Raw genomic sequence first — 18,677 nt, 5'->3', positions numbered from 1 at the left:
GGTTAGTTATAATAAAATATATTTTTCAATGATTGAATCATATCGATAAAATCTTTTTGCGCCATTTGATGCATATTTAAGCAAGCAAATTCATTGACTTCAATCATTAACCATTAATCATTGGATCAAACTGTTACCATATTTTAGTATTTCCAATTTCATATTTTTCTTGTGTTGTAATGAATTTTTCAATTCCATTAGTTTTTGTACTTTGTTCCATTGTCACCGCTATTCCAACTCCAGGTGAGTCATCATTACAATTGTAAAACACTTGATTGTGATTCATTAAGTGCTAATGTTTAATGCATTTTTCAGCTCCAAATGATGGACGTTCATTGATTGATCGAGTTGCTGATGAAGGAAAACAAATGTACTCATCCCTTGAAAAACAACATCCAAGTAAGTTATTTAAACATAAAAATAGACTTATTTTTTGATAAATTTACATTGTATAATTTGTATTAATAATTGAATTGCATTGAATTTTTCTGGTTACTTTGAATATTTTCAGATTTCTTACCTTACAAAACTATCTTTGATGCAATTGAAGCTGGTAGAGTCGCCAAAAAGTTACCTGGTGTTAATGTGAATAAGGATTATCAAGAAAATGTTCTTGAACTGATTGAGAATTCATTGAAATATGTTTCTTCATCACCAACAAACATTTCATCTGAACAAGTCTACCAATTTGCCAAAAGTTTCATTTCTTTTTTAAAACAAAGATTCCCTGGTAAGTTGAATAACTGTTCAAATCATTGAATATTTTAGAAACTACTGCGAGAATTAATTATTTGCTAATGTAAAAATTTTACTTTCTAGGTAATCCAAAGATTTCAGGACTTGCGGATCAACTTGAAGTCGTTCACGATTCAAATCTTTCATATGGCTATGAAAATGGTGCAACTTCAATCAAGAATTTAAATTCACTGCTATGGAAAATTTCAGAGCTTTCATTTTCTCAGTGAAGCCTTTGAAACTTGTGCCTGTCTAATAGTTGTCATATACCTGAATATAATCATTAAAATATAATGGTTTCTACCCAATTGTTTGCTCATTCAGAGATTAAGAATCTGTAAAAAGATAGATCTTATCGGATTGATTTTCACGTGAAGTGTTTATGAAATTGTTTTCAAATAATGATTGTCCTAAAATAATCAATCGGTGATTATCAATTGGTTTTATCAATAGCATTATAACCAATGTTTTAAGGATTCAAAGGTTTTCTTGGTTAATAGGTTTGTTGTCATACATTAAACTGCATTTCTCCACTTGTGATTTTGTGTCTCAATTGAAATGTTTTTAACCGATTATTTTGTCTTTTCTCAACCCTTATACAGCTTAGCAACTGGACTCATATTTTTATTTGTGTTTAATTTTCTTGTAACAACTATCAAAAGATTATTCCGATTACCACCTGGACCATGGGGACTTCCAATCGTTGGTTATTATCCATTCCTAAAAGATGAAAGTTACCTTGAGTTTGATTCTTTATCCAAAAAGTATGGACCAGTTTATAGTTTAAAGTTGGGACAACATGATGTTGTTGTCATTTGTGATTGGGATCATCTTAAGTTAGCGTTTGCTGATGAGTCTCTACTTGCTAAGCCCCATGAACTGTTTTTTGAAGGATTGATCAAATATCCGTCTTTTGCTGAAATGTCTGGCGAACATTGGCGTTCTCATAGACGTTTATCTTTACATGTACTTCGTGATCTTGGTTTTGGTACGAGTAAAATGGAAGAAGCTATAAGTAAAGAAATACAACAATTTTTACCAACCATTAGTGAGGGTAAAGTGGATTTTTTTGAAAAACTATTACCCAGTGTATCAAATAATATATCAATCCTACTGTTTGGCCACAATTTTAAGTATTCGGATCCCTTCAAAGTCGATTTAGATCATAACATGGATCGCGTTAATCAAGCTTTTCAATTTGCTGGTTTAAGTGCATTCTTTCCTTGGTTGTTCAAGTTATCAACTTTTCTTGGGATATTTCGGATGAGTGTAGCTTACAACCATGTACTTGCTGTTGAAGGTTTATTGCAAAAAGAAATTGATAAACACCAAGCTAAATCTGGTAAAAGTGAAATTGATGATTACATTGATGGCTATTTGGTGGAACAAAAAAATCGTCAAAATAAAGATGAAAATGATCAAGTGTACAGCATGGGAGTTTTAAGGCGTAATTTAACTGCATTTTTCGCTGCTGGGTCTGAAACTGTTACTGCTACATTAGCATGGGCTATGATGTATTTGATTTATAATCCTGAATATCAAGACAAGATACGAGCTGAAATAGCCGATGTTATTGGATTTGACAGAGAACCTGTTTATACGGATAGGAATCGAATGCCTTTCACAATTGCTTATCTCTATGAAGCACAACGAATTGGGTCCATTATTGCCGTTAATTTACTTCGTCGAGCCTCAAGAGACACAAAGATTGGTAAATACAATATTCCCAAAGATACTATTGTAATCTTCAATTTATGGAGCATTCACCGAGATCCAAAGCTATGGCCTGAACCAGAAAAGTTTGATCCTAATCGATTTCTGTCTGAAGACGGTAGCAAAGCTGTAAAACTACCTTACTTGGTCCCTTTTAGTGGAGGTAAAAGGATTTGTCCCGGAGAAGGCCTAGCCAATGTGGAATTATTCTTGTACCTTGTGAATATTTTGCAAAAATATCGAGTTCGATGTGATCCAGATGTAAAGTTGTCTTTTGAAGCAACATTTGGTGTTTCAAGGCGACCAAAATATTCACCTCCTTTAATCTTTGAAAAAATCGGTTAATTCCCTTGCTGTTCTCTTGTTTTGCTAACTAATAGATCTAATGGATTCTGAAATTTGTCGACCATTGTTACCATTAAACAAGTTGTTCATGTCTCTTTTAATATTTGTTGTATTAATAATTTGAGGAACCCGGGTTGAAAATTCAGAGGTGATCATACCATGAGCATTGAATTGTCATAAGTTTACAATTATTTGGCCAATTATCATTAAAGTTGAAGAATAATCGTAGATTTATGACAATTTAATGCTCATGGTATGATCACCTCTGAATTTTCAACCCGGGAAATGTCTTAATATCTCCTGTTAGGTTTTAATAAATTATAATTTATCAAACAGTGACTGTAAGTTTTATTTTTTCATCAATGAGAACTGTTTGGGCATCAGACAATGTTCATGTGAATAAAAAAATTTCCCAATAAATGATATAAAAAGCTTAAGAATGTAATTTTAAACACCAAATGTACTGAAAAACTTAAGAGCTAAATGAGCTAATGAGCTAAACCAATGAGCTAAATTTTAAGGTTGTGAAGTGGCCTGCACGTTCACCTGATAATGTTATTGAAAATTGGGATGGATGCTTTGGCGTGGGTTATTACTAATGAATCCCTTGACGATAAGAAAAAATATCGAATCTGTTTTTGTAAGAAAAGTTTTGCTTTACAGTGTACTTAGAAGAGAACTATTTCTGATTGTTCTCACCATTTTAGATGAGACATGGCGCAATCGATAGAGGGCAATTTTTTAAGAAATACTGTAAAGTATTTCATCTGTATGGTTAGTGGTTCCTGAGATTTTTGGGTTTAAAATTTGGGCATTTTCATCAAAACCATTATTTAAGAAAGTTAAAATTGTCTTTTTATAAAATGTTTCATTGTTATCATCTTTATCTTCATCATCATCATGAAGCCCTTTGACTTATTTAGTTGTCAGAGTTGGTTTCAGTGGAACATTCATTTTCAACTCAGCTTTTTTAACAAATCCTTTCTTAGCAGTAAATTTAAATCCAGTGAATCCACCAGCAAACGCCAATATATTAGGTTGGTCCAAACAAAATTAGGTAACTTTGATTGGTTTATTATTACAAATCCATGCAATTTTTTTATGAAATTTGAATTAGTGATAGCTGAATAGTGTAGAATTATTTTGCAGTTTATTAAATGGAAGAAAATTCTTTAATTGAGAAATTAGAAAAATTTAAGTCAAAAAGTGACTTTTTCAAAGTGACTAAAATTTTAATCAAATCAAATCCGATCAAATGCCGAGCAAATCAAAGGGGGCCCTTTGATTTGCTCGGCAGATTTTTTCAATTTTTTATGTTTTTTAATTATTAAATTAATTTGATTGATTTTTGAAAACAGATGAGTAGTCCATCCATAAGAGCAACACAAAACGAATATTTTGCGTTAATTTCATGAATTTATTTTTCAGGTTGAGCATTGAGAGTCGATCAAATAAGCGAAATTGAAGATTCTTGATTTTTCGCATTAAATTTTTAATAACTTTTTAATTATTATAGCTATCGTTCTGTAATTATACAAAAAAAATTTTGTGATATCTTTCTATAAGATTCTGAAATTTTAGTGAGCTACGAAATCTCTACTTGAAAATATTCGTAATCAAAGTTTCCTAACTTAGTTTGGACCAGTCTAATAAATACTATTGTCCCCAATCCGATTGCTAAAGAGAAGTCATTTGATTTCGTTGATTTTTTCGTTAATGATTCAGTTGTATTAGTTTGTATCGGTGGATCCTGTAATTTTCTTATGGTTGATGAAATTGAACAAATTTTGGTTTTGTTCTCGATTCTTCAAAAAGTTGAGGTTGAATGTTACTTGGTTTTAAATTGGTCAGTGTACAACTCGACAATGAAGCGCTTCTACCCGAAATTTGATTATAATCAATTGTTTCACAAAACTCGAGAGTAAAACAATTAGGATCTGAATTGCATTTGGAAGCACAGTGTTCTAGTTAAATGGTCAAAGGTTCCAACAATTGATTCTTTCATATTATGATCAGCTAAGGTGTGATCAATAAAAAATGAGACTAACTTTAAACAATGATATTTAGGTAATTATTAGGTTTATTTTATCAATTTTAGTTTCAATTCAATTATTAAGAATTGACAAAGACACATGTGTAGTTCGATCAAAATATTCGACCTCAATCTTATTTGGTCAACGCTAAAAGTAAGCCCAAAATTTTTTGATGGTTCAGGCTTTTAACATTAGATTAGGCATGCAAGAGATTTTCTCTTGTAGTGGCCTTTTTTACCGATGAAAATTTAATTTTTCAAGTTTTTCATCTTTGAGGTCACTTTTTCAGGTGAAAAATTCAATCGAAAGGAATGAAACTCACTCACATTATTTCAAATATCATTCTCTTTTATTTGCACCCAAAAACAATGTTCAATTTAAATTAATTAGTTAATTAAAAGGATTTAAAGTCAGTGCCATTTTTATTGCGCACACATTTTATGCCTTGAAATTTATTGCTAAAAATTCACACCGCTCACTCTAAGCGTTTAATAAATAAAATTGCAATCAAATTTATGGGCTAGTTTGGCCTAATATTAATTAATAATTCTCAATAATCAAGTTAAAACTACATTTGATAAAATAAACCTAATTTTTTATTGATCACACCTTATTAAAGAGTTACTCAACAAGGACTCTCTCGATGTGCTCTCATTGGTTAGTGACCTTAGCACTGTATGGTCCTTTATAAAGCCTTGTTGAGAAGTTTATCCTAACGTGTGGGGAAAAAGTTCTGGACATTTTGTTTAAATGATTGTAATTAGTTTATTTTTTTGAATAATTTAATTTTTTTGGTATAAAATTGAAGCTGATAAACTAGTGAATGGATCGAATATATTCGATCCCACCATTACATGCTTTATCGACATCGCTTTAAGATTTTTCATGAGTCTCTGAAAATATTCAGAATCAAATTTTTTAAGTTTTAGTTTTATTCAATTGATTAATTCAGATTGATTTTTTGCCACAAATCCATCTGAATAAACTTGAGCCTTGAGGTGAGACCAGAAGCTTTCGATTTGCCTAAGCTGAGGGACATTAGGAGGATTAGAAGACTTAGGAATGAATGAAATTCCTAAGTCATTAAAAACTTTCTGAGTTTGAGAGGCATAATGCGCAGAGGCAAGATCAGGCCAGAAAACTGTTCTCTTTCCTCCATGTTGTTTCATGAAAGGAAACAATCTATTTTAATACATTCATCAGAATATATCTGAGCATTCATTGCACCTGAAGATTCATGGAAATAAATTTTTGAAATTCCGATTGAACTGATCGCAGCCCAAATCATTAATTTTTTACCAAATTTTTCTTTTTGACGGAATTTGTTGTTTTCAGGAACCTGATGAATATTTTGATAAGAAAAATGAGTACCACCATGAAAATCATGACCATTAAGATCGAAGTACGTTTCATCATCAATGATCACCATCCTGTAATTAATTGCAGAACGAAGTAAAGGAAGTCGTTCCAAAATCACTTTATTTTGAGTTTCCGTTATTTTCGGAACTTTTTTCCTTTTATTAACTTTAATACCAATTTTTTGCTCCAAAGTTTTAGATGTATGATGATCGATATTGAACTTTCGAGCAATTTTCGAATAACCATGAAAAACATTATTCTCAGTCAGCGCAAGCACTTTTTTACGAATCGATGACGTAACTTTGATTGAAGGTCGACCACTAGATTTTTTCAAAAAATTTTCAATATTATTTGTTAGATCAACATACCATTTATTAGCTGTTGATCTAGCAAGTCCGAAATTTGTGAATTCGGCCACGATTTCTGACCTTTTTAGCTTTTCATTGTTCACTAAAAAAAGTTTTTGCACATCTCTTTGAAACTCGCACTTGACATGATGATAAATGAATGATCTACAAGTGCAAAATTTCTGAAATTTATATACAAAATTCTTCAATCCCTCAGCTAAAATTCTGAGAAAATTCTAAGCCTTTAACTTAACCCATTTCCGAGAAAATCTCAGATTAGTAATTTGTCCAGAACTTTTGACCCACAGGTTAATCTTTTTTTGCTTGTAAAACCGTCCCTTAAGACATAAGAAATAAAGTTTTCATTCAAACCTTTAAAAGTTCATCAGATTCTGGCGACCACGGCAGGATTTTTCGAATTTTCGCTTGTATGATCTAGATAAGAAAGAGAAGAATAGGAAAACACGGGCCCTTTTTGGGCTGGGGCTTTTAACAAGGATACCCGGGAAATAATTACTTTCTTTGTCCGGGATAATCAAAGTTGATCGTCAAAAAAATTTACATACAATGTAACATACCCAAAATAGTTTAGTTAATTGTACTTTAGACCCTTATTGATCTTACATTAGATGTTAGCGAGAAATCTATAAGTTGTATTGAAGATCCAAAATAAAGTCAGTTGAGTTAGAACTCTCAGCGAGGAAGAAGTGAACTTTTCTTCACTTGCAATATATGCTTATTTTAAGTGATCGACATCATATGAATCATTGCATTGTCTCAATCTAGGTATTTAATTACAAATTATAAATTATCGATGAAAGCAAATGTATGATATGATGATTGTCAGGGCTTTTCAAAAGGCAGTAAGTCCTTTTTTAAACAAAAAGGCATAAATTTCATGCCGATGGACTATCTTTTCCCTTTCTTTTCTATTTCTTTTTTCAATTTCATCAACGTTAATCTGTCCTGTTTAAAAGATAGACGCCTTTTTGACCAATTTGTTGATAATTTTTCATTTCATTTCATTTTAATGGACTTTTCTTAGGGTTATCTTTTATGCTAATGTCACTTACATAAGATAGACGAAAGGCATAAAATGTGAAAAGCCCTGCTGATTGTATTATGTGGCGGATGATTATTGAAGTACATACTACTAGTACTCAGTTTATCAGTAAATCATTATGCATTTTAATAATTATTATCATATCAATAATCATATTATTGCGTCCACACTCAGTTTATTATTAGTTTATTATTACATCATTATACTGCATTAGGAAAGTCTAGAGATTGGCGCTTATTTGATTATGTTTTAGATGCATTGTTAACTAAGTGGATTAACTATGGCAATCAATTAAAAACAGCATTATATTGTTATTTAATTGATGATTTATTTTTTCGAGTTCTTACTTCATTAAATTTTTCATGAAATATGATGACATTAAAACCAGAACCCAAGATGTTTAGCGATTTGATCTTATCAGTGTCAATCAGGTCAATTTAGGTTACCTTTTCAATCTTTCAAGGTGGTTAATCGATCGAGTTTTGAGCTCTATTCTTGATTCATTAAATACGGAATTTTCCATATTATTAATTGCGAGAAACGCCTTGCTGACCTCATTTGCTTGTCTGATTATTAAGTTGATTATTTTTATTTTATTAGAGTTGATTAGTTGTATTTAGTTTTGATTGCTTAAATCTTAATTCATTATTGGATTATGGAAAAAAACTGAGTTTCGAGTTAATTTACGTTTGGTTTGTTTGCATGTACAAAGTTACTCATAAAACCAAAATACTGTTGAAATTAGTAAGTTAAGACAGTTGTGGTCAATTATTTTTGTAAAGCAAATATTATAAAAAATAAAAAGTAGCCGGAGTCAGTAAAAAAATTTAAGCCAACAACCTTAGATTAGTGTCAACTACTTGCGGAATCCTAAAAAGGCCCTGATATGCAGGATTTGAGGCACTGAATCAATCCTTTGTGCAAATTTAAATTCAAAAATAATTAAAAATATTATATTCGCCTTTCAAATCATTGCCAACTTGTGAAATCTTAATAAAAGTACATTGAAACTTTTTTCCTTTAACAAAGTTTTGATCATGCAAAGATTAACCTTTTTGCAGCAAAAAATAGCCAGTTGCACTTGCCACAGATCGAAAATTGAGAGTGAACCCGAGCTTAGGCCAATTGTTTTGCGCCTTTGAAACAATAATATTTATTCCGTTTTTAGTTCAGAATAAAAGGTACAAAACACTTGTTTCTGTTTCTGGACATCAAAGATAAAAATGCAACAATATGGTGATTCAGCACTCTCTTGCTGAGTTTTAATCTATTCGATAAATGTTTCATTTTAACAAGAAACTAATACTGATTATTTTGATTAAGATACACAATAACTCCTTTATATTTTGGATGAGTCAAATCCAGGATTATTTTATATTAAAAATATAATCAATTATACAGTCAATCGATTAGATATTAACCATGGAAATCAATGTCATTTAATACTAATGGACTGTTTTGTTTATTTGGGCTTTTCAACACAAGATTAATCTGAAGATTTGGATTGCCTGATGCGATAAGCTCTGAAATTAAATATAAAAATGACAAAGATTTACCATTCATGCATCGAATCAATTTGCTGCAAACAGTACCAAACACCTGACCTGAATAATGTTTTCATTTTTAATCATTTTCCCAATACTTTTTACACTTTCAGCTTCAACTCCTTTGGGTGATTCGTTGGGTTTCAAGTCGACTGCTGGCTTTAATATCCATGCTGTCCTGGTTGCTGGGTCAAATGAATATTACAATTATCGCCATCAAGCCGATGTTTGCCATGCCTATCAAGTCTTGAGAAATCATGGAGTTCCTGCTGAAAACATTATTGTCATGATGTACGATGATATTGCCAATAACACTGAAAATCCTTTCCCTGGTCAAATTTTCAATGCTCCTAATGGTCCTGATGTCTATGCTGGTGTATCAAAAGATTATATTGGCAATGAAGTGACTTCTGAAAACTTCCTCGGCGTACTTAGAGGCGACAAAGATCTTGTTGCCAAAGGTAAGAAAGTACTAACTTCTGGACCAAATGACCACGTATTCATTTATTTTGCTGATCACGGAGCTACTGGCCTTATTGGTTTCCCGACTGGTATACTTTCTTCTCATGATTTGAACAAAGCTTTAGTTCACATGCATGAACATAAATTGTATGGTAAACTTACATTTTACTTGGAAGCTTGTGAATCTGGTTCAATGTTTGAAAACATTTTACCCGACAATATAAACATTTATGCTACTACAGCTACCAACTCTGCAGAATCAAGCTATGGATGTTATTATGACCCTAAAATCGGTACCGCACTTGGTGATGAATATTCAGTTGCATGGCTCGAAGACTCTGATTCTCATGACTTGACCAAAGAAACATTGGAACAACAATTCAAGGATGTAGTGAACAGCACTACAAAATCACATCCGCAACAATTTGGTCAAAAGTCTTTGGCCAGTCTAAAAGTTGGTCAATTCCAGGGTGAAAAGGCTTCAAGCAAGGTTCACGCACCAAAAGGCCATCTAAGAGATTCCATAAACGTTAGAGATCTACCTTTAGTGATACTTAAACGTAAATTAAAGCTTTCCAAGGATGCTGATGAAGCTTTTTTTCTAGAAGCAACAATACAAAATCTGATTGCTGGTCGACGATTCCTCGAATCAGGTATTAAAAAGATTGTCTCTCAACTTTGTTCAAATGGTTATTGCTCAGATGCTGAGCAAGTTCTATCAACTCGAAAACCATTAGTTAATCATCCAACATACTCAAAAGTAGCCAAAAAGTTCCAATCAAGTTGCCTTAACTTGGGTATTCATACTCATGGAATGAAATTCATGTATGTTTTTGCCAATCTTGTTGAATCTAACAACTTCACTGAGTCAACATTGAACCTTTTCTTGGAAGCTTTGGAGAGAGCTTGTAATAATTACATAGTTAATCATGGATTCGGAGTTATCGTCTAAGTAAAATATTAATAAAATTTACCGATCGTAAGATGAAATGAATTAACTACCCAATGAATCAAATAACTTAAAGTTGTTGTACAAACATTCAGTAAAATATGTCTTTTGCTATCATCTATGGGTGAGAAAAAAACAAATATCAAAATCATTAAATTATAACCTTCAATTTTTATCTTAGGGGCTTTCCCATCAAAGTTTTTTAATAGTTGTACTTAGTACATCTCAGTACTTGTTAGTTAAATTAATTCAATTTCAATAAAAAATGATTTTTTGCCTAATTTTAGAGCGCCATCTCTAAGATAAAAAAATTAATGTCACACACAATCAAAAATCACTTTTATTTAAATAAAATAATAAACCAATTTTTCATTCACATAACTGCGCGTGTCTTTTTGCTTAGTTAGATAAGTTTGATGGAAATTGTAAAGCTTGGTTTTGATCAAACATATGATCAAATAACCAAGCTTTACCAAGAAAATTAACTATTTTGTGTTGATGGGAAAGCCCTTTAACAATAAATACTTAATAAATATTTCAATTAATCAACATTAATAAAAATTAAAATAGCCAAATCGGTCCAAGGCTCAAAATACTGTAGTAGATTGACCATTGTATTCATTGAAAAGAAATTTTCGGTCAGTCTTGATTTCAGCAGATTCTAGTTAATTTAAGTCAAAGTTTGTCACCAATCTGTTTTTCAGCCACTGTCGGATAATGGCTAGTAGAGCTACTAAAAGTCTAGGCTTTAGAGCTAAATGATTAGATTTTAGCTTGGACATCTAATTTTTTCTTTAGATTTTAGTTTAGTCTTTGATTTTATTTAAAACTTTAGTCTTACAATAAACCTTTGTTAGACCTGTTCTAAAGTCTAAGTCTAATTTGATGTTACTACAGATTCAAAAATTGACAATAAGATTTAAACAAAACCAATTGTTTTACAGTTTTGCTTTTCAAGCTTGATCATTTTTTCGTTAAAAGATTTACTGCTTACCTGCTTCAGATTTGACACTGGAAGCAGGTAAACAAAAAACTGAAACAGCCATTTTACTCAAAACAGGGTAACGAGCTTGATTGTGTTTCTACCATTGAATTGGCTTAACACAGTGACTCTCAACAACAGTAGTAAAATAATCATCAACTTCATTTTGTATTGAAGTATCTGAAAAGTCTTTGAAGTGGAGCATATCTCATGACGCACAATAGATAGATGCACATATGGTATATCATTCGATAGCCGACATCAAGTTCTATGGTAAGGCATCGTCGGCTCACTTCTCTTTCATTTCAGCCACACATGTTTCGGCTCAACCCTGGTGGCAGGTTTAACAAGATTAAAAACTTAAAGATTTAACTAGACAATTAACTTATATTATTAACTTTACTTATGGACTAATCATCATAGTCATACACATCAAGATAATTTAGGGAATATGATCATTTTTTAAATGTTGGAGGGTAGTTTCGAAGTTTAGTTTTGGTTCTTTTTTGCTATGATATTTTGATTTGTACAAAAACTCAATCAAATGATCATTTCGATTCGGGCCATTCGATGATTTGGGAATATGTTCCTTTACCGACTTCCATTTCCTTTCGATTGTCTGAGTATGGACGGTCTTGTCGAGTGGGTTTAAAAAATTCTTAGAATGGTTCACTGAATCATGATGATAAAAGTTATAATTCGATAAATTTTGATAAACTTTCCATCCATCAGAATAAATGGTTGTCCCTGGAAGAATGTATTTTTCGATTACTTTTTTTAAAGTTTCCTCATCTCTTTTATCAATAACTTCAGCAAATGCTAATTTCGATTCTCGCTCGATCCCTCCAAATACCCAAACTTGCTTCTTTTGCGCGGACAGTAATCGACCTCGATAGTACTTTCTTTTGTAAATCATCGTTTCATCTATTTCGACAATTTTCCCTGATCCGAAAATTTTAAAAGTGTTGCCATGAATAATATTATAACACACCTTAATTAAATGAAAAGATAGCAATTAGAAAATTTCGTAGGTCATCAAAGTTTAGATTACTTACCATTCGTAACATTTTATACTGGTATGAAATTGTTACTTCGGAAATACCAAGATCGATAGATGCAGCACTGATGGATTTATTCATGCACCAGCAAAAAATAACTTTTAAAACATCAAAATACTTAATTTCGTGTTGGCAAAAATTGTACCACTAGTCCAACTCATTTGCTCCCTACAAGTACGGCATACGCATGCTTTTTTCAACACTGATTCCTTGGCACTTTGTAATTTCATTAATCCATTGCAACCTTCTCTAATACAGTTCTTCGGGAATTCATCAGGTATTAGACCTGAATCGATTATATATCGCAAACCTGGTATTTCCTCATTTGCGATATTATTTGTTGGTCGGAATTGACTAAACTGAATTTGTTGATCGACATATCTCACTAACTTGGTCAAGAGATAACTTGGAACTGAATGCCTGTGAGTCATTTTATTTGATTAAGTTAATAATATAAGTTAATTGTCTAGTTAAATCTTTAAGTTTTTAATCTTGTTAAACCTGCCCCCAGGGTTGAGCCGAAACATGTGTGGCTGAGATGAAAGAGAAGTGAGCCGACGAGGACTTCTTATGCCTTACCAGTTCTACGTATATCTGAAATTCCATGAAGATACACGCATGCTCAGTAAAGAAGAAAAACCCTAGAAAAACAGTCATTTTTACAGATCTTTCTCTCTAAGCACTTATTCTTTGATCTCAACTATATCAATAACATATCATTCGATAGTACACATCATTTTGTATGCAACTGTGACTTTTGAGGGATCTCTGAGCATGAAAATTGCCAACAACTAAGTTAGAATTAGGAAATTAGGTTGCATACTCATGGAAAAATTACAAATTTGAAATTTTCCATAGACTTGCATGTTAAAATTCATGATATGCTAGGGATAGTCAGAGCAGGCTAATGTAGATTTAAGGTAGAGCTAATGTGAAACTCTACGTGAACTATTCAAATATATGAGCTATGTCCGGCCAACTATACCCAGTCCTGAGATATGAGCCACTTGCGGTATCGCCGGAAGTAAGCATTTTCGCAAATAGAGACATCATAAATCGAAATCTCATGACAAAATAAGTATGTACACCAAGTTTCATCAAAATAAAACGGGGTTCGTAATATGCAGAATAGCCGAATGTTGTCCATCAATTTCGTCGAAGTTATCCCATTTCCAACATTTGTGTTTTTTAGGTTTCGCATCACAATTAACTAAGCTATCAAATGCACCATCTTGAGAATTAGACATTACTTTAATTTAGACACTAATTTATCAAAAATACAAAAATTTTATCAATATTAACAGACACGGAAAAAAGAAGAAAAATTTGACTTTGAAGTAAACTCTAAGTAAAGTAAAGCCAACAAGAAAAGATTCATCAATTACTAAGAATCTGTAATTTGAATCTTACATTCAATGTTTTGCATCTCAAAAACAAAAACAAAGCAATAGATCAAAGATCAGAGTAATGTTAACACTTATTCAATTACTAATGATTTAAAAATTTTAAGTCTAAACTAAAGACTAAACTGCATTAGACTTCGGTTTCACGTCTAATGTTTGAGTCAATATGCCTATGGCATATTTGTTAAACAAAGAAATCAAAAATAGAGGGAAATTAAGAAAGAAATTAAATTCACTTTCTTCATTTGTCGAATCTGGTTAAGATACTAGAGATAGTGAAATTAACACTATTAAGGCTATGACACCAACTTTTAGGTGTTATTAACTGTTGAGACAACTTTTGCAACCTTATTGGTAACTGTAGCTTTTCACATGAAAAGGTAGCAACATTTACAAGTTAAGATAAGAGTTGGAAAAAGAAAAGGAAAATGGTAACTCTTTTTCTTGTTCACTAATTTTTAAGCTTCAACTTTAGTATATGTTGACCAGAATTTTTACCATAATGTAGTCAGATTTGCTGAAATATAGCTCAGAGAGCTTTAACCTTTACTGCAAATGAAAGTGTTGTATCTAAACAAACAAATGAAGAAGTCAAGAATGCATTTGAAACTTTAGATTGGTAAAGCAATAAGAAAACATAATTAAGCTAAACATGAAAAGTAAGTCTTAGGTTGTTCTTGACATTTGGTTAAACAAAAGTTAAACAAATGCGCAAATGCTTCAGGAGCCAACATAAGTTTTACTTGGACAAAACAAGTGAATAAACAAGCTGAGAATATCAATTAAACTTTCATGCTTTTATGACAAGAAATTGATTATCGTTATGAATCATCGTTCCAATTAATTATGAAAACAATCAAAAATATATGAAGTTTATATCTTGTTATTAAAATCTAGATGTGAAAATATATTGTTCTTTCGATCAAAGTCAACGTGTGATATGATAAAATGTATTGATACGTTACGGTTATTAAGTGCATGCTTAGTTTATCATAAGCGTATTATTATATTATTACAATAAATCCGGGAACTTTAGAGATCCGTGTTTCCTTGATTAATTTTTTGATACAAATTTAACTCAGGTAATCAACTTTGGCAATCAATTCACACAACATTGTAATGTTATTCGATTCTTTATTTATTTCGAGTTCTCGTTTTGTGCAAATTTTTAAGAAAATATATTAATAACAACATATAAAATAAATTCTGAGAAGTTACGGATTTGACCTTTTTAGATGATTAGGTGAGTTTAGTCTACATTTTTCGGTTCTTAATCAATATTTATGCAACTAGTTTATTAGAGGCATAAAAAGCAGATAGCTTCTGTGAAGAGTACGATGGAAAATCATTTGATAAATTTTTCAGTGAAATGGAATTAATTAACTCAATTTTCAGTTGAAAGACTAAATACTAAGACTACTGAAGGAGGCGATTGTTCAAATTACCATCACCAGAGCACCATTTATTGTTATTAATCAATTTCTTTTTCGCCTTTTCGCAATTCAATTAGCCAAAGTATCTGAAAAGTACCAAAAGACTGGCAACAAAATCGTATCAGATGTGATTCACACTGAAATGAATTTAAATTTCGAACAATGTGCATCATTATGTCATGGATGGTGACACTGGATGTAAATCATTTAATTATTTTCCTAAAAGTAAAACAGAAAGTTCGTGTTCATTAACTCAATTTTCAGTTAAAAGTTCAAATACTAAGACCACTGAAGGAGGCGATTGTTCAAATTACGAGTTGAAAGGGAATCAAATGGAAAGAAAAGCAAAGAATCCAGTTTGATTGAGTTAACTAAAGGAACAAGTGGATCAGGTGCCTTTGGAATAATTTTGTTGTTATTATTTCTCGGTGGCTTATTGGGATTATTAAATGCTATTAAATAATAAAATTATGTCTTGTTGACAAAATGCAACAAAAGAAAGTGCATTCGCTAAAGCCCTTTTAACCTTTTAATTCACTTGCTAATTGTATTTACAATGGGTAAACTGGTAAACTCTTTTGTAAAGTTCTAGCAGTCATACCTCCAATAAATTGTTGTCCCTTGATTATCCAAGATAGAGATGAACTGTTCAGAAAGTTACTCAAACTTATTTTTCATGCCTTATTAAAACATTATGAAAACCCCTGATAATAGCACAGACATATATTCGCGGTGTATTAAATTTGCTGGATGGCATTAATAAAGGTCATGGCAATGAGCAACAATTAATGATTATAACTCGTGATTCTAATGGTGATCCATGGATCTGACTTGGATTGATTTGCTAGTAAATCATGAGATTATGGCCTGTGTTATCGACTACTTTGACACTATTTCAAATGTTTAAAGCATTGTGGATTATCATTTAATCATATCGTTGCATTCAATTCAATCACAACTTGATTATTGTTTGAATTGAAATCAACCAAATAATCATGGGCTGTGAATCATGATTCGATTTTACGCATTAGAAATGGTTAAAGGTGAGAAATAACAAACAGAAAAAAACGCTATAATCTACTTAACATTATTCAAAACTGATTAAATGTTACTTGGGTCGATACAATCTAATCATGAACTGATTAAATGTTATTTGAGTGGTTTTAAAGTTGAAATAAAAAACAAAGCAACAATGATGTATGTAGCGATAAATTGTTGATCAATTCTATGATTGAAAAAATCAGGTAGATATAAAGACGAGCTCAAATCAGTTCAATTCATTAAAGTTTTTCTCATTGTTCTGAATCAATTCAGCTTGTATTGATTTTATAGTTTAACATTGACTAACTGATTTAAAACTATTACCAAAATGAAAACTATGATTGGACTCATCTTTTTACGTAAGTTGCTAATTTTTGCTCGGTTTCCAATTTCTTTTAATAATTTCAATTTTGATTTTAATTTCAATTTAGTTGCTGCGATCAATGTGTCATTATGCTCAACATTGCGCGAGTCGGAATTCATTAAAGGTCTATATTCTCATGAAAATATACCGCAGCTATTGATATCATCATTGGTAAATCGACGAATTGATCAAGTTAGGACTTTATATGGAGGAGAATCAATTGGAAAAGACGCAAAAATTTTTTTAAATACTACTGATCAATCGTTACAATTACTGTTGCAATCAATGGATTCAAATATTAATGACACTCAAATCGTTTTAGAAAATTACTCGCATATCGTGGACATTATAAAGGATGTGTGCCATATCATGCAAGTTCCTAATTTGGATTACGTCAGTGTGAATTCAGGCTCCAGTTTTGCTGAAGAGGAACTTCAACATTTGATGGACGCTTATATTGGTGACATTGAGATGGTTCGGGTGTGTGAAGAGTCCTTAGGACGTTCAGACCGAGTGGATATGAATATCGTTGATCGTTTAAAATCATTATCCAATGAGATTCGAAATTTGAAGTTTTACAGGGACGACAAATACAATACTGAGTATTACAATACTGCTAAAAAAACAATCGAGTTATTTTTTTGGCAATTTAAATTCTTGTTGAATCAATTTACAGAAAATTTTTCTAGATACTTTTTCTAGAAATGCTTTTGCAATTTTCATTATCTATTGAAATCGAATAAAAATTAAAGCAAATAAAATTGTTAAGCAATTATTTAAAGCTTGAAGAGGGCATAAAATACCACAATTTACTAACGAAGAAACGTTGGTAAATTGCAATTGTAAATGACTGTTTACCACTCAAAAAACATTGGATAGTTATTTGTGTAGATAGCGATAGTTGAACACAACTTATCATTTTAATTAATTAAAAATTTCAACTAGTTCTAAGTGAATGATTACTCTGGATTCGCAAGTGTTCTTATTCTGATTGAAATTGAACAGATATCACGGGCGATCCAGCACGTCAAATAATTTTTCTTGGATTAAACTGGTTTAAAAGTTGCAAAAAACAACAAATCAACTCTATCATGTACCTAACTTTATTAATTAACTGATTCAATGCTATCTGTGTGGACTATGAAACTTGCGTAAACTTTACTTTCTATTAGTTAGTACTTTCTACTACTAATAGCTGAAGCTTTCATACATGTTTTTCAACTCAAAACTGAAGTCAACAATTCCATCATTGTGAATTACAGAAATCTTTGACTACAGCCAAAATATTCAAACAATTGATTCTAATACAGTTGGTCGATAATATTATTGTACTCATATAATATAAAAGCTTAAGAATGTATTTTAAACGCCCAAATGAACAGCAACACTTAATGAGCTAAATTTTAAGATTATGAAGTGGCCTGCACGTTCACCTGACCTCAATTTTATTGGAAATTAAGGTGGATGCTTTGGGTGGGTGGTTAGCATTAGAGTCGGTTTGTGTAAGAAAAGTTTTGTTCTGAAGTGTAGTCAGTTAAAATTGTCTTTTTATACAATGTTTTATTGTTACCATCTTAATCTTCATCATCACCCTTAGATTTATTTAGTTTCACGATTTGGTTTCATTGGAACAGTCATTTTCAACTTTGCTTTTTTAACAAATCCTTCCTTAGGAGTGAATTTAAATCCAGTGAATCCAGCAGCAAACGCAAATATAAATGCTATTGTCCCCAATCCGATTGCTAAAGAGAAGTCATTTGATTTCGTTGATGTTTTCGTTAATGATTCAGTTGTATTAGTTTGTATCGGTGGATCAGCTTCACTCTTTCCTGTAATTTTCTTATGG

The 18,677-nt window shown here is 31.5% G+C and overlaps 4 protein-coding genes across 4 annotated transcripts; all 4 read left to right on the top strand.

The window, feature by feature from the left end:
• The first annotated feature begins 120 nt into the window (after window positions 1–120).
• LOC107371797 (uncharacterized) lies at window positions 121–1,038 on the top strand. Its single transcript, XM_015939962.3, has 4 exons — window positions 121–243; window positions 316–399; window positions 512–730; window positions 820–1,038. The coding sequence occupies exons 1-4, from the start codon at window positions 180–182 to the stop codon at window positions 963–965; spliced, it is 513 nt and encodes a 170-aa protein (XP_015795448.1). The 5' UTR covers window positions 121–179; the 3' UTR covers window positions 966–1,038.
• Window positions 1,039–1,241: 203 nt separating this feature from the next.
• LOC107371796 (cytochrome P450 2J2-like) lies at window positions 1,242–2,894 on the top strand. Its single transcript, XM_015939960.2, has one exon. The coding sequence runs from the start codon at window positions 1,294–1,296 to the stop codon at window positions 2,791–2,793; it is 1,500 nt and encodes a 499-aa protein (XP_015795446.1). The 5' UTR covers window positions 1,242–1,293; the 3' UTR covers window positions 2,794–2,894.
• Window positions 2,895–9,151: 6,257 nt separating this feature from the next.
• Window positions 9,152–10,831, top strand: LOC107370958 (legumain-like). Its single transcript, XM_089269040.1, has one exon. It carries the CDS (start codon window positions 9,207–9,209, stop codon window positions 10,551–10,553), a length of 1,347 nt encoding a protein of 448 aa, XP_089125166.1. The 5' UTR covers window positions 9,152–9,206; the 3' UTR covers window positions 10,554–10,831.
• A 5,833-nt stretch (window positions 10,832–16,664) lies between these two features.
• Window positions 16,665–17,592, top strand: LOC149093179 (uncharacterized). Its single transcript, XM_089268919.1, has 2 exons — window positions 16,665–16,826; window positions 16,899–17,592. The coding sequence occupies exons 1-2, from the start codon at window positions 16,796–16,798 to the stop codon at window positions 17,531–17,533; spliced, it is 666 nt and encodes a 221-aa protein (XP_089125045.1). The 5' UTR covers window positions 16,665–16,795; the 3' UTR covers window positions 17,534–17,592.
• The last annotated feature ends 1,085 nt before the right edge of the window (window positions 17,593–18,677 follow it).

The sequence above is a fragment of the Tetranychus urticae genome, chromosome 3 (assembly GCF_039701765.1).
Source record: "Tetranychus urticae isolate SD_2017Ah chromosome 3, NJAU_TeUrti_SD_1.0, whole genome shotgun sequence".
Taxonomy (NCBI): Eukaryota; Metazoa; Arthropoda; class Arachnida; order Trombidiformes; family Tetranychidae; genus Tetranychus; species Tetranychus urticae.
This window is presented reverse-complemented; position numbering and strand designations above follow the sequence as displayed.

Bases quoted from the DNA above. Each gene is read 5' to 3' on its own strand.
- LOC149093179 (XM_089268919.1), top strand. From the start codon at position 16,796: ATGAAAACTATGATTGGACTCATCTTTTTAC. The intron at 16,827-16,898 runs GTAAGTTGCTAA...ATTTCAATTTAG, and splicing joins GATTGGACTCATCTTTTTAC to TTGCTGCGATCAATGTGTCA.
- LOC107370958 (XM_089269040.1), top strand. From the start codon at position 9,207: ATGTTTTCATTTTTAATCATTTTCCCAATACTTTTTACACTTTCAGCT.
- LOC107371796 (XM_015939960.2), top strand. From the start codon at position 1,294: ATGTTTTTAACCGATTATTTTGTCTTTTCTCAACCCTTATACAGCTTA.
- LOC107371797 (XM_015939962.3), top strand. From the start codon at position 180: ATGAATTTTTCAATTCCATTAGTTTTTGTACTTTGTTCCATTGTCACC. The intron at 400-511 runs GTAAGTTATTTA...GAATATTTTCAG, and splicing joins CCTTGAAAAACAACATCCAA to ATTTCTTACCTTACAAAACT. The intron at 731-819 runs GTAAGTTGAATA...TTTACTTTCTAG, and splicing joins TTTAAAACAAAGATTCCCTG to GTAATCCAAAGATTTCAGGA.